Here is a 15,362-nt window from a genome sequence, read left to right on the forward strand (position 1 = left end):
AACAATTCAGAACATACCCTTTGATTGTGTGGGGTTGTTCTTGCTGCACACTGACACCCACATCCATATACTAAAGGACTCTTGTAGCACAATAAAGTCCTTGGGCATGCGCACGCCAGCTGCGCAGCAGAAACCATACAAGCCACAGATTCAACATCAGCAACAGTCCAGGCTCTTTCAACCTCCTGGGCGCTTGGACTTCTACAAGCACAAGACACACTACTCCCACCACCAGCTTCCCTGCCAGCAGTCTGGGGCCAGTCACGGACAATCCAATTCCTTCTCCTTCTCTCACCCCTTTTGAAGCTGCACTTAAGACCAGAGTACCTGCACCACTGGATCCTACCCTGCTATTTCTAAACACTGTCCTTTCCTCTTGGCATGGTCAGCCATCATGTCAGACTGTTTGGTCCTCAGGACTATTTGTTTGGGACACACCATCCCTTTCCGTTGCACTTCTCCCCACCAGCCCCCTACCCCTCTCTCTTCATGGACCCTTCTCTAGAGCAGCTTCTCAAGGACATACAATCACTTCTGGACCTAGGAGTGGTGGAGGAGGTGCTCCTTCTATACACGCTCCAGGGGTGGTTCTACTGATACTTTCTGGTCCCAAAGGCAGATCCTGGGCCTCCAGGAGCTCAGCAAGTTCGTGGGGTCCCACAAGTTTTGCGTGGTGTCTCTGGGCACCATCATCCCCTCTCTGATTTCGGGGGACTGGTATGCTGCCCTCGACATAATGGATGCTTCTTTCCACATTTTCATCTGTCCCTCCTACTGGCAGTACCTCAGGTTCACAGTGGGCCGCTGGCACCTTCAATTTATGGCCCTCCCTTTCGGGGTCTCCTCAGCCCCCAGGATGTTTTACCAAATGGATGGAAGTGGTGGCTGCCTTCTTCCGCCACCAGGGTGTCCAGGTCTATTCCTATCTGGATGACTGGCTCCTCTGGGACCGATTTCTCAAGTGCAGACTCAGGTGTCTTTTACCAGACGAACTTTGGACAGGCTGGCTTGTCGGTAGAGTTCTTTGGGGCGGTTCTCAGTGCCACTCAAGCCCTAGGGTATTCCTCCCCAGTTAGCACTTCCAGGCTCTCATGCAGTTCCTGCACTCCCTCTGAGTTTCCCATCACCACAGTTAGCACATGCCTTCAGCTGCTGAGATACATGGCAGCCTGGTTCCTTTCTCCAGGGCTGTCTTTACCTTCTTCAGGCATGGCTGGCGTTAGCATACAGTCCCAGCCTGTTATCCATCCTAAACCTCATAGTTCCAACAACTGCACTCCCTCTGTCAGACAGGCACTCGCTTTCTGTATTGACGGACCAAGCCCTTCTGTAAGACCATGCAGCTCTTTGTGGTGGTTACAGAGCATATGAAGGTACTCCCGGTGTTGTCACAGCACATCTCCTCTTAGATCACGTCCTGTGTACAGGCCTGCTATGGCCTGGCAAATATTTTCCCCACCACCGGTCACAGTACTAGGTACGCAAGCTCAGACCTCTTCAACTGCCTTCCTGGCACATGTGGTCCTCCGGGAAATCTGTTGTGCACCACATGGTCTCTGTGCATACCTTCACGTCTCACGATGCCATTGTGCAGCAATGCAGATGAGATGCAGCCTTCAAGGCTGCTGTCCTTGAGTCAGCCACACATTGACTCTGACCCCTCCTCCTGGATTTAGCTTGGGAATCACCTAACTCAAATAGATGTGAGCAAGCACTCAAAGAAAATGGTTATTTATGCTGTAATCTTAAGGTTATGGCTTCTTCCATGGTTTTCTTTTCACTGATGCAATGTCTTCCAGATTTTTCTAGATGAAGATATCACCAAGCAGTCCATTATAAATCTGGTGGACTTGGCAGGAAGTGAAAGGCAAAAGTCTTCAGGCTCTGAAGGAGACAGACTGAGGGAAGGGACACGTGTAAATCTGAGTTTAACCACCTTGGGAAATGTCATCAGGTACAACAAAGCTCTTTCTGCGACTGGCACATAAGCAAAGTTTCTTTGTTCAAAAGCAAGTCAAACGTTATGCAGTTCAGATCTTCTACCTACTAAGTTTACATCTTTGCACTTTTACAGTTCATACCATGAAGGAATCTGAACACACTTTATAAACATTAATAAATTAAGCCTCTCAACATCCCTGAGCGGTATATAAATTTTATCTCCCTTATGACAGTGAAGACTGAGGCACAAAATTTATATTGTTCTCAGCTTCTGAGTCAGATCTGGGAGCAGAAATCACAGGGTGCTGCCTCACTTTGTTGCTGTTTAATTAGAATTTTAAAAGCAACTAGTAGCTTTGTGTGTCTCCACTTTTAGCTTGAGACATGCAAAGTGCTCTAATTTTCTGAAGATGGTTGCTTAGCACTTCTTTTTAAATTTCTAACTCAATTTGGAGCTTCCAACGTTATTAGTGTTTTTTTTTTTTGTTGTTGTTTTTTTGAAATCTTGACAGTTATGTTTATGTACTAGGTAATATTAAAGGTAAATGTTAGTTCTCCAAACTAATAGAGTGAAGTATCTACACGGGCACAGGTAGGGTATGTCTACGCTACCAGCTAAATTTGATATTATAACTCTGGGTTTTATAAATTCGAATTTGAGTACCCTCACTTCCCACAGAGTGCAAATAAAGTTGTTAGTGCTGTCACACTAGAGTGACCAAACTTCGACTATTGCAGCAGTGCACTGTGGGAGGCTATACCACAGTTCCCTCAGCCCTGCATTCTGCACCCTCCATCTGGGCCCTGCTGCACCACCTCTGCTGTCACAACTTGCCCTGCTGACTGGTTCCTGGGTCCCTGCAGCTTGCGGGAGTCAGGAAACTGGCCAGTGCTGCTGTGCCTGGCTCATGGGAGCCAGGAGCTAGGTGCTGCACTGGTCAGTTTCCCAGCCTCCATGAGTGGCAGAGAGCCAGCCTCAGTTTCCCAGCTCTGTACCACTTGCGGGAGCTGGGAAACTGACCAGGCCTTCTGCACTGGTCAGTTTCCTGGCTCCCATGAGTGGCAGGGAGCTGGGTGCAGCAGCACCGGTCAGCCTCTGGGGGCTAATGAATTTGATTAAAAGACATGGTGCTTCCACACTAGTCTTCGTTCAAACTGTTAAATTTGAACTTGACGCCACACCCATCCGGTTCTAACTATATTATGATATCGATATTAGTGTTCCCTATATCAAGCTAATGGTATTTACAATGAAGACAGTCACTTGGTACAGTTGCACTAACTGCCTTAAATTTGACTTTATCTCGTAGTGTGGATGTAGCCGTATGTCTTATGCCTCCTTCCTTGGTCTTCAGCTAGATTTAGAGTTAAGTATATTTTTACCCTTTTCTCACTCAATCGTTTTTCCCTTTAGTGCTCTGGCTGAGGTGGCTATGGGGAAGAAAGTGTTGCACATCCCATACAGAGACTCTGTTCTAACAAAACTCCTGCAGTCAGCTCTCGGGGGGAACAGCAGGACTATCATGGTAAGTTTACTGACTTGCTTAGTAATTGGGTTGTATTATTTAATTGTTAAAAAAAGGAAGCCCAATGGGCTAGGTTCCCCGAGAACTTAGGTGTGATAATGGTCAGCATCATCATGCTTAATTTCTGGGCACTTGAACAATCCCGGACATTGACAAAAGCCTGGGTTAGGCACCTTGGTTGCCCATAGGATGAGTGAGGAGAGATAAGTGGTTCCATGTTGGTTTTACAAAAGCTAGAACGGCGCCTCATCTAAGCTCCCCAGTGGGAGATGCTACAGTGAGGGATGTGTCCTAAGCTCCACTTTCTGGCATCATGCCCCCCTATTGATTTTTGAGCAAACCTTATAGCCCCCCCACATCTTTTTTTACTGTGGGCTGCCTACCTGAGCCCCTCCCCCCCAAGTGAGCGAGTGTGATTGTGAGAGAGAGCGAGAGTCACCAGATGCAGTTCTGCACCCACTACTCCACCCTTACAATGAAGGCTAGGAGGGACGGAGCCAAGAGGCTCAAAACTGCTTGTTTTCTTCTGTGACAGTCATTTGCTATTTCATGAGCCCTCATTTGCATCATGCTGCTGGCAGCTGGACTGAATCTAGATGCAGCCTTCAAGTTTAAGCTTACCAAGGAATCAAGCTGGTTCCCTACTATATTTCTTTTCTTACTGCACATCGGGAGGGTTTGTTCCTGTTCTTTCAATAAGGCTCCTTTGAAATGCTCCCAGTTCTCCTGGCCTCCTTTCCCCTTCATATTAGCTTCCCAGGAGATCCTGCACATCAGTTCTCCTGAGGAAGTAAAAGACTGCTTTTCTAAAATCCAGGGTTTGTATTCTACTGCTTATCTTCCTTCCTTTTCTCAGGATCCTGAAACCCACCATCTCATGATCACCGCAGCCCAGGTTGCCTCTTACTACTACTTCCCTGTTTGTGAGCAACAGGTCAAGCTGCACATGTCCCCTGATTGGTTTCTTCAGCACTTCTACCAGGAAGTTATGCTCAGCATTCTCCAAAAGCTGCTGATGTCAGGGTGATTAAAGCCCCCCCATGAGAACCAGGGCCAGTGACCTGGAAGCTTCTCTTAGTTGTCTGAAGAAAACTTCATCTACCTCCATCCACCTGATGTGGTAGTCTGTTGCTTCCACCTCTAAGCTTAACCCAATGACTCTCCCCAGACTTTTCTCCCTCTAGAGCTCTGAGCAATTATACTGCTCTCTTACATACAGGGCAACTTCCCCATTTTCTCCCCTGCCTGTCCTTCCTGAATGGTTTATTCCCTTGACCACACTGCAGTTATGTGAGTCATCCCACCAAGTCTGTTGTTCCAATCACCTCATACTTCACTGGCTGTGGCAGGGCTTCTAATTCTTCCTGTTTGTTTCCCAGGCTTCTTGCCTGTGTGTACAAACAGCATAGATAATTTGCTGATTGGCCTACCATCTCGTTTTTAATCAAGGGTCGTACTTTGTTGTTCCTTTCTCCTGGTGTTTCTTCCTGGTACCCCAGTTCCCCACTTATCTCTGGGTTTATATCACTGTCCCCCAACAAACCTAATTTAAAGCCCCCCTCGCTACATTTGCAAGCCTGCCCACAAAGATGCTCTTTCTTCTCTTCATTCTGATCATACCTGGCCAAGCAGACACACTTCTTCTGTTAATGCAGCCAATGCAACCTCATGTGGGTCTACCTCTGTACTGCTGCTGTTAGACTACATTGTTTCTCTGAAGCACCAAGGCCTTGCTTCTTCCTCCCTTAAGGTTCACGTGGCAGACAGCTTGGTTTTCCATCCTGGGGAGGGCAGGCAATCTGCTGTCACACACCCTATGGTGGGGTGCTTTCTTCTTCGAGTGGTCCCCATGGGTGCTCCACAATAGGTGTCGGGCTCGCCCAGTGCCGCAGATCAGAATTCTTCTAGCAGTTTCTATTGGATCGCACATGCGCCGACGCGCGCCGCTCCCTTGCGTGCCCCCGGCCATGTGCGCGATCCGGTCCCCGCCAGTTCCCTCTCAACCGCCATCGGCTGTAGATGGAATCCGCTCGGGCTAAAGCCAGAGTCAGATAAGAGAGTTGTTTTTACGTGTAGTTTGTTTGTTTTGTCACTTAAAAAAAAAAAGAGAGAGAATATCAGCTAGCAGAAAGAAGTGGAACAAAGGAGAGAGGGGCGGACAAGAAGGCTAGTTAAGCCATCCGCTGCCCCGCAGGCCGGTGGTGGTTGTTTGGGGTAAAAAGGCACTGATTATGGGCTAAGTACCCTATTAACAGTATAAAGACTCACCGCGATGGCCTCCTCGGGGTTTAAGAAGTGTGAGTCATGCCGCGAAGCTATGCCGGCCTCCGATGGGCATAGTGAATGCATTCGCTGCCTGGGGGAATCACACGTTACCCAGAAGTGTTCTTACTGTGCTAAGCTTACAGCCAGGGCCAGGAAAGACAGAGATGAGGCTCAAAATGCTCTTGTTTGACAAGGCTCTCCAGCCGGAACCGCCGGAGAAGCCTCACGCAGAAGGGCCCTCTGGGTTGCATAAGAGGAAGGCAGCCTCTTTGACCCCCTCGGTGCAGAAGAGGAGGAAACTCTCCCCGGCTCGATCCTTGCCAGCGGGCCCAGCGGGCAGGACGAGCGGAACGCAGAGTCCCCAGCCGTGAGCTCATGAAAGCGACAGCGCAGCAGCGCACATGGCAGAGGCTGAGCCTCCGATTACACAACAGACGGCACGCAAGGCGCTGCGAGCGCCAGTGAGGCAAGCGCCGGAATCGGCGGTGCCGACACAGGCGGCACCGGCCCCCGTGGCACCGACGGCGCAGGTCGGTGCTGGAGGAAGCTAACCGCGCGGCACCACAGCTGACTGTGCTGAGCGTGGCGCCGACAATGGGGCCGAGATCCCTGGCACGGGAAGGGGCAGCGCCCACCCCACAGGGGAGGGGCAAGACAAAAGCAAAAGCTCGGCACCGCAGTCCATCTCCAGACAGGGCTGTGCTGCCCTTATCACCTAGCCCTCCCCCTGAGATACACACGCCACACGGGCGGGCTGTGACTCCACCGGCTTATCTAGGACCTCCCTCTCCGTTCCTCCAACCAATTTCGCCGTGGCTTGGGCCACCTTCACCATTTCTGGGCACGGATCCCCTTGAGTACTATCACAAACCAGCTTCACCACTATCTATGTCGTCGCGGAGGTCCCGCTCTCCCAGACATCATGAGTACACTCTCCGATCGTGGTCCAGGTCTCCATCACTGGGCCCTTGCCCATGCTGCTATGGTCGTCCTCATCATGCTGAACACAGACACCGCAGGTCTAGATCCAGGGGCAGGTCCTCCCCTGCTTCTCAATACCCCCGTGTACACTTTTGCTCTGGGACAGAAACACAGTTGTCTCAGGGGGAGTTAGGTCCAGAATCCCGGGACCTTCCTTCACAATCCTCCAGGGAGCAAGTATATCATCGACCGCGGGAACCAGAGGATTTGAGGGAGGTTTACCCCAGTGGTTCCTCCTCATCCTCCCCAGATGAGGCCATGGCCCCCGGGGATGTTTCCCCTCCAGATGACCTTAAACAATTCCAGGAACTGTTCAAAAGAGTAGCATTCACGCAGGACATTCAAATAGCAGAGGTGCAGGAGAAGCATCATAAACTCCTGAAAAATTTGAGACCCCCGGCTTCATCCAAAATCGCTATCCCGCTGGACGAAGTCATTATGGAGTCAGCCACTAACATATGGCAGACGCCGGCCTCTATTCCGCCTACGAACAAGAGAGCGGATAAGAAGTACTTCGTCCCAGCCAAGGGCATGGAGTTCCTCTTTAGTCACCCACAACCAAATTTTTTGGTGGTCGAATCGTCCCAGCAAAGGTTGAAGGCGTCTCAGTACAAATCGGGGGGATCGGATAAAGATGCTAAAGAAGCTAGAGCTGTTTGGCAGGAAGGTATATTCCTCCTCTACCCTATTATTGAGAGTGGCAAATTACCTGGACGTGGCGGACACAGCGGCACGTTCAACAGCTACAGCAGTGGTCGTGCATAGGGAATCGTGGCTCCAGACGTCTGGTATCCCTAGGGACCTGCAGGCAAAGATCGTGGATCTTCCCTTTGATAAACAAAAGCTGTTTGCGGACTCAACTGACTTGGTCCTCCACTCCAGCAAGGACTCGAGGGCCACACTTAGAACCTTGGGCATTTATACTCCCCCATACAAGAAGAAGAAATTTTATCCTCAGCAAAGACGCTACGCTTACCAACCACAGCGTGCTCAATATCAGCGAGGCTACGACCAAGGGCACCATCAGCAGCAGCAGCAGTACAGAACTCCCAGGTGATGTTCTCAACAAAGCCGTACACCCTCGGGGCAGGCCCAAAGACAGCAAGTTTGACGGGTATGTCGGGGGCTGCACTATCAACACCATCGTTCAGTGCCACTCTCATCTCATGTTCCATCATCGCCTCAAACCGTTCCACTCCCAATGGCAAAAGATCACCACGGACAGATGGGTGCTAGAGATTATAGCCACGGGTTACACAATCCCCTTCCAGTCACTTCCACCGACAAAGCCTCCCATCAGGCCTCATCTCAGAGATGCTGCCCACGAGGCGAGGCTCAAGCAGGAGGTGGATCACCTTATGTTCATAGGGGCGGTGGAATGAGTGCCGGAGCAATTCCAGGAGAGAGGTTTTTATTCATGCTACTTCCTAACAGAGAAGAAAACAGGAGGCTGGAGGCCGATCTTGGATCTACGGGGCCTCAACTGTTACTTGCGCAAGCAACGCTTTCGGATGATCACAGTTGCCTCCATACTTACAGCACTGGACGATGGAGACTGGTTTGCAGCCCTCGACTTACAAGATGCTTACTTTCATATAACAATCCACCCAGCACACAGACGCTTCCTCCGCTTCACGGTTGGCAGGGAACATTTCCAGTACAGGGTTCTTTCGTTCGGCCTATCCTCGGCTCCCAGAGTTTTTTTACCAAAACCCTGGCAGTGGTATCAGCCTACCTGCACAGACAGGGGGTGTTTATTTTCCCATATCTGGACGACTGCCTGCTGAAAGGGGCCTCAAAGGCAGAGGTCTTACGCATGATACGCGTCACCGCAGACACGTTTACTTCGCTGGGCCTAGTTATCAACCTCGCAAAGTCAAAGACCGAACCCACACAAGATATAGAGTTCATAGGAGCACGCATAAACTCTATCACAGCAAGAGTATACCTGCCCGACGCCCACTTCCGCGCCATCAGCTCACTGGTGCAAGTCATGACGTACAGCCCCATGGTGCCGGTCCTAACGTGCCTACAGCTGTTGGGCCACATGGCGGCAGCGACGTTTGTGGAACAGAATGCCAGGTTACACATGCGAAGCCTGCAGCATTGGCTGGCGAGTGTTTACAAACCGGCATCCCATACTGTCCACAAGGTAGTGTCGCCCACAACCGAGGTGTGCAGATCCCTAGCGTGGTGGGAAAATCCCAAGAATCTGCTAGTGGGGGTGCCTTTTCACCAACCACAAATTTCTATTTTTCTTGTTACCGACGCCTCCCACATAGGATGGGGAGCACACATTAGCAGCAAGGTGACGTAAGGGCTATGGTCCCCTGCGGAACAGACACTGCACATAAACATACAGGAGCTCAGAGCAGTGTTCAACGCATGCAGACATTTTCGAGATTACCTGCATGGTAAAGTAGTCGGGATCAATACTGACAATACCTCCACTATGTTCTACATCAATCGACAAGGAGGGGCACAATCCCATGCGCTATGTGCGGAAGCAGTCCGATTGTGGAACTAGTGCATCGCCAACAACATAACGTTGAAAGCCTCGTACTTGCCAGGCACTCACAACGTGAAGGCAGATCAGCTGAGCAGGCGCTTCACACTCACGCACGAATGGCAGATCCGCTCCAACCTGCTACGGCGCATATTTCGTACATGGGGGTTTCCCCAAGTCGATTTGTTTGCCACCCAGTACAACAAGAAGTGTCCCCAGTACTGCTCCAGAGCAGGAATAGGGCGGGGGTCCCTGGGGGACGCATTCATGATTTCATGGAAGGGCTCTCTACTTTATGCGTTTTCCCCCCACAACGCTTATCCACAAGGTTCTGCAGAAAGCCAGAAGGGAGAGAGCTCGCATGATACTCATAGTCCCAACTTGGGACTGGCAACAATGGTTTCCCTTGCTTCTGCGCATGTCGGATCACCCACCACTTCCCCTACTGGTGGCGCCGGACTTACTCACGCAGGCTCAGGGGTCCATAGTGCACCCTCAGGGTCTGCATCTACAAGCATGGTTAATCCATGGCTCAGTGCCTTAGAGAGCACGTGTACAGAGGGAGTACAACAAGTCCTGGAGTGTAGCCGAAGGACCTCCACCAGGAGGACTTATGAACAGAAATGGACTCGATTTACAGCCTGGTGTTCCGCCAAGCAGTTAGCTCCCCTTGACGTTCCTGTAACAGTAATACTAGAATACCTACTGGACCTCAGACTAGACGGGCTTTCTCTATCCTCGCTAAAGGTCCACCTCACTGCTATATCAGCTTTTCGGCATACAGAGGAAGGGCCCACTGTATTCGCCCACCCTATCGTCACAAGGTTCTTGAAGGGGCTGGTAAACCTGTAGCCTCCTTGAAAACCGCTTCCACTGTCGTGGAGTTTGGACTTGGTGCTCAGCACTCTATCGGGACCACCCTTCGAACCATTAGCCACAGTACCCCTCCAACTCCTTATGATGAAAACAACCTTCCTCCTTGCGAGTACGTCAGCCCGCAGGGTGAGCGAGCTCGCGGCAGTGATGGCAACGCCACCCTGCACAGTATTCTCAAAGGGGGCGGTAACCTTACGGTTACACCCAGCCTTTGTTCCAAAAGTTTCTTCGGAGTTCCATCTTAACGAACCAATAGTTTTACCCTCGTTTTACCCGAAGCTTCACAGCTCCAGCAAGGAGGCGCGCCTACATCTCCTAGACGTGAGAAGGGCGTTGGCCTTCTACATAGACAGAACTAAGTCCTTCCGGAAAACGGACAGGCTTCTAGTGTCTCTCGCTCCCAGGTCAAAAGGGGAAGGCCTCTCTTCCCAGAGAATTTCCAAGCACATTGTGTCCTGTATAAAAATGTGCTACAAGCTTCGAAAGACCCCTTTGCTGGCCCCGCCTAGGGCTCACTCCACCAGGGCAGTGGTGGCGTCAACAGCCTTCTTCAAGGGCATTGCGTTAAAAGACATATGTAGAGCGGCGACTTGGTCATCCTACGACACCTTCGCCAAGCATTAAGCCCTACATCGGGTATTCGAGGAGGACACCCATCTGTTGACAGCAGCCCTCTCGGGGGCAAGCTGCACATGAATCGATTACCCATCTCCTTACTTGGGTTACTGCTGGGTAGTCACCTATTGTGGAGCACCCATGGGGACCACTCGAAGAAGAGAGAGAAGTTACTCACCTGTAGTGACGATGGCTCTTTGAGATGTGTCCCTGTGGGTGCTCCACCACCCGCCCATCCTCCCCGCTTCGGAATCTCTGCCTGATGTTTTTCAGGAGTATCCGAGGCGGTTGGTCAAGGAACTGGCAGGGACTGGATCGTGCACATGGCCGGGGGCGCACAAAGGAGCGGCGCACATCGGCGCATGCGCGATCCAATAGAAACTGCTAGAACAATTCCGATCTGCGGCACCAGGCGAGCCCAACATCTATTGTGGAGCACCCGCGGGGACACATCCCGAAGAACCATCGTTACTACAGGTGAGTAACTTCTCTTTTTCAAGAGTATGGACTGCCTTCGCCCGTCAGATCGTCAGCCAGTTCCAACCTGGAATCTTACCTGGTGCTCATAGACCCTCCCTTTGAACCTTTTGCCACTTGTTCCCTCCATTATGTCTCTCAGAAAGTGGCCTTCCTGGTGGCCACCACCCCTCTGCCAGATGGGTGTCTGAGCTCTGAGCCCCCATGCTGGAGCTCCTATACACGGTGTTCCATAAGGACGAGATCCAACCCCACCCGCACCCAGTGTTCCTGCCGAAAGTGGTTTCCAGCTTCTGTACTAGCCAGGACATTTTCCTTCCCGTGTTCTACCCTAAATCTCACAGCTCCCAGTGGGAGCAGCAGCTGTACTCTCTTGATGTGAGGTGAGTGCTTGCTTTCTACGTCAAACAGACCAAAGCCTTCTGCAAGACCTTAGAGCGTTTCATGGCCATTGCTGAGTGCATGAAGGGACTTCTGGTTTCATTGCGGTGTTATCACCTCTTGGATTGTGTTCTTTATGCAGGCGTGCTATGACCAGGGTAAGGTTTCCCTGCCACCCCTTATGGCCCATTCTGCAGGAGCTCAGGCCTCTTCAACTGCCCTCCTGGCCCATGTGCCTCTCCAGGAAATCTGCTGTGATGTGCTCTGTGGTCCTCTGCACACACACAAGTCTCGCTATGCTTTGGGTAGCAATCTAGATGGGACACAGCCTTCAGGGCTGTTGTCCTTTGAGACAGCCACATGTCAACTGTGACTCCTCCTCCTGGGTTTTGGCTTGTCGATCACCTAAATCAGGGGAGAAGAGCCATTTTTTTTCAAATTTGGTTACAAATCATTACTTCAGGAGCCACAAGTCACGTGAATACGAGACAGTCCTTAATACGTAACATCAAACCGTACTTTCTGTAACCCCTGTTTTAAGAACAGCACACACACAATGATTTGTACCAGTTAGAAATTCTAAGTTGCTTTCACCCCTGGGCTGAAGAGCAAATGAGGACAAGGAAAATGTTGCACCAGGGCATAGGCTCTTAAGCAGGAAGGAGCAATGATTACATCAACCCTCCACACTGGTGTTTCTCAATCTTTTTTTAATAAAGTAGCCCTTTTAAAAAAATATATATATAAATACCCTTAACTTAAACCCACTCCCCCTCTCCTCCTTCAGAGCTGGGCACCCCCAGCTCCCCCACCCCCCACACACTTTAACACAATCCCCCACTCCCCTCCCCACCACTGTAATCCAATGCCATGACTAACTGGAGCCGCCGCCATCACCACTGCCATCTGCTTCTCCCTCAAAGTGCTGGGTCAGGACATGTGTTTACAGTGGCACACAGTGCTCCCATGGCTCCTAGCATTTTACTGCTCAAAGAGCCACGTGCGGCTTGGACATGTGTAAACTCCCCCTCCCGCCCCCGCCAAACTTCTCTCACATCCCGGGATTGGCAACCTGCCAGAGGAGTGGGGGAGCCGGCCTGTGGCAGCTCTGTGGCCATAAGCCTTCCGTAGGGGGCTCTTGTCAGAGCTGCAAGGGACTCCTGAAAGAGGCACAGGGTGCCGACCCCTGACCTAACTCAAATAGATACGAGCCAGCCCTCAAAGGAGAAAAACCAGTTACTCCCCACTGTAGCTGTTGTTCTTTGAGATCCGTTGCTTGTATATATTCGAAACCCACCCTCCTGGCCCACTGTCGGAAATGGCCAACAAGAAGGAACTGGAGGGGAGTTGGGCCAGCAGAGTCAGATATAGGATCCCTCAGCAGCACCACTCTAGGGAGCTCCTTGCCAACCCAACTGGTAACTGCTAGGGAAAAATCTTTCCAACCGCACACACCTAACTTGAATGGAGATGAGCAACACATCTCGAAAAACACCGTTACAACAGTGAGTAGCTGTTATTTTCAAGGCACTACCTCCAAAAGTGGTGGTGGTGGTGACTCCTCCTCCTCATGGTCATCATCATGTCTGTATCCCAAAAAGCAATTTGCTGTCTTACTGACCCTAAACAGCTTTGTCTTTTGTAGACCTTCTCTGACCTGTAATATCGTTTGGTGGTTATAAAAACAATAAACAGAACTCCAACTATATTAACGCTTTTTGTATATATTCACAGATTGCAGCTGTAAGTCCGGCGGATATCTTCTATGAAGAGACCTTGTCAACCTTACGATACGCCGAGAGGTAAAGCTTTGTAGTTTTCCATGTCCTGTAAAAATTGTTTGCATTTTTGATGTGCGTCTGCGATTCTGCTAAACACTCAAGCAAAGTAACAGAAGATGCCAGTAATAAATGGCACACCTGCTGCAAAGTAAAGAAAGATATGTGAACCTTGAATAAACAAAAGCTGTGGGTTGAAGTGGTAAATTAAGAGTTCACCCTTGGAGAATAAGGGTGAGGTTTCTCATCACTGAATTGCGTGGAGGGCGGTGATTATAGGCTGCCCTGGGAATCTTGGGCCTGTGTCCCTTGCTGCATTCCAGCTTACTTCTCTACCTTCCTCACCCTCCTAGTTATCTTCCAACCCCCATTCTGACTCTCTGAAGTGGTTCCTTTCCTCTTTCTAGACAACCTCACTCACTCTCTGTCTTTCCTCAGTGTCTAGGCTTTCAGCGTATGTCTGCTCCGGGCTCTGTCCCAGGAAGTCCCCATTTTAAGTCTGCGCTGCTGCTTGCACCTATTGCCGCCTCCTCATGTTTCCTGGGCTGAGAATTGAGTTAGGAGCCAGCAAAGGGGCACATGTGCAACTGCTTGCAGGGCATGGTGAGAGCATGTTCCTGCAAACCCAACTTCTTGCTACTCTGTTCATGTCTCCTGAATGGCTTCAGACTTCATGCACTCTTCCCTGGCTTATATGGGTGCACGTCTGCAAGACTACTAAAAGCCAACTGGAGAAGAAAGGGATGGTTACTGCACTGGTAGGGGATAAAGAACAACTGGTCTGAGACTCCCGTTTCCAATGCTGGGGAAGGCATCCTATGCCTGCAGCACCTAAGAAAGCAGTGGTCTTTTTATGTGCAAAGTTCCAAAACTCCACTTAATATTTCAGCAGTGGGAAGGGGTTGGGTAAAAAGCATTTTTGTGTGGAAAAGCCATTCCCTGCCAGCCAAGGCTCTGTGCTGAGACTGACTTCAGTGTGATGTAATAACTGACTGGCCTTTTTTGTTTTTAAATATTTGCACATGTGAAAGAACAAAAAAGATCAAGAACAAAGCTGTGGTAAATGCAAGTCCAATGGAGAAGCATATAATGGAGCTGAAAGCAGAAAATAACAAGCTGTTACCCAAACTGACTGGGCTTGGAAACGCTGGGAAAACAGTAGCAGATGAAACAAGTATGTATTATCAAGTTAATCCTACTAAGGCTGTATCTACATTAGACATAGAAGTCAACCACAGAGATGCAATTTTAGCTATGCCAATTGCATAGCTAAAATCAATGTATCTATGTTCGGCTAAGATGCCTTTCTTAACAAGGGAAGGGCTTATGATTCAGAGTTTCTCAAAATCTCATCCTGAGCCTTTCCTACTGGCCCAAGGCAGTAGCAACACAGGGGGACTGGCAGAGTTGAAAGAAGGTATAGGTCCAGGAAAAGTTGTCTCTTCTGAACTGGACAGAAGAGAGAGTTGGAGACACACTCAGGTACAATGTGAAGCAATCATTCATGTGTAGTTTTATAGTTGGTCTTGTAATATTATTAATAATACTTAACACTTGTCTCCTCAGATCCTCTGAAAGCACCTTACAACATACTAAACCTATAATTGCAAACCTTAGACATTAAAAAACCATGATTCACATGGCATAAAATCGTAAGAGTGATTTAAAAACCATGACGCTTTTAATTTAAATGGTAAAGTGTATAGTTTTTTATTTGCTTTCCAGTTTCTGCACCTTTAGAGTATTCCCAGTTCATGTTTTCAGACTTTTCATCAAAACCACAGGGGCTAAAAGAAGTTTTCAAAAAGGAAAGCTGAGATTTTCATGCAATCACATGATTCCAGTAGTTGGGGCTTTTAAAAAAAATACCACATTCTCACTCATCCCCCAAATAACAAGAGACTTGACAGTACACACAGGAGGACTGGCAACACTAAACTTCACAACATGCTTGTGAAACAGGCAGGTACTATGTCTATTTTACAGATTGGGACAATCAGTCACGGAGAGGTTATC

At 49.7% G+C, this 15,362-nt stretch overlaps 1 protein-coding gene across 1 annotated transcript in view; it reads left to right on the top strand.

The window, feature by feature from the left end:
- LOC142010150 (kinesin-like protein KIF28) overlaps positions 1-15,362 on the top strand; it is a 72,748-nt gene that overhangs the window by 19,234 nt on the left and 38,152 nt on the right. The window contains exons 6-9 of the mRNA XM_074988412.1: positions 1,800-1,954; positions 3,356-3,467; positions 13,303-13,370; positions 14,378-14,520. Coding sequence (XP_074844513.1) covers positions 1,800-1,954; positions 3,356-3,467; positions 13,303-13,370; positions 14,378-14,520 — 478 coding nt within the window. The remainder of the gene's footprint in view (positions 1-1,799; positions 1,955-3,355; positions 3,468-13,302; positions 13,371-14,377; positions 14,521-15,362) is intronic.

Source organism: Carettochelys insculpta, chromosome 3 (genome assembly GCF_033958435.1).
Source record: "Carettochelys insculpta isolate YL-2023 chromosome 3, ASM3395843v1, whole genome shotgun sequence".
Lineage (NCBI taxonomy): Eukaryota > Metazoa > Chordata > Testudines > Carettochelyidae > Carettochelys > Carettochelys insculpta.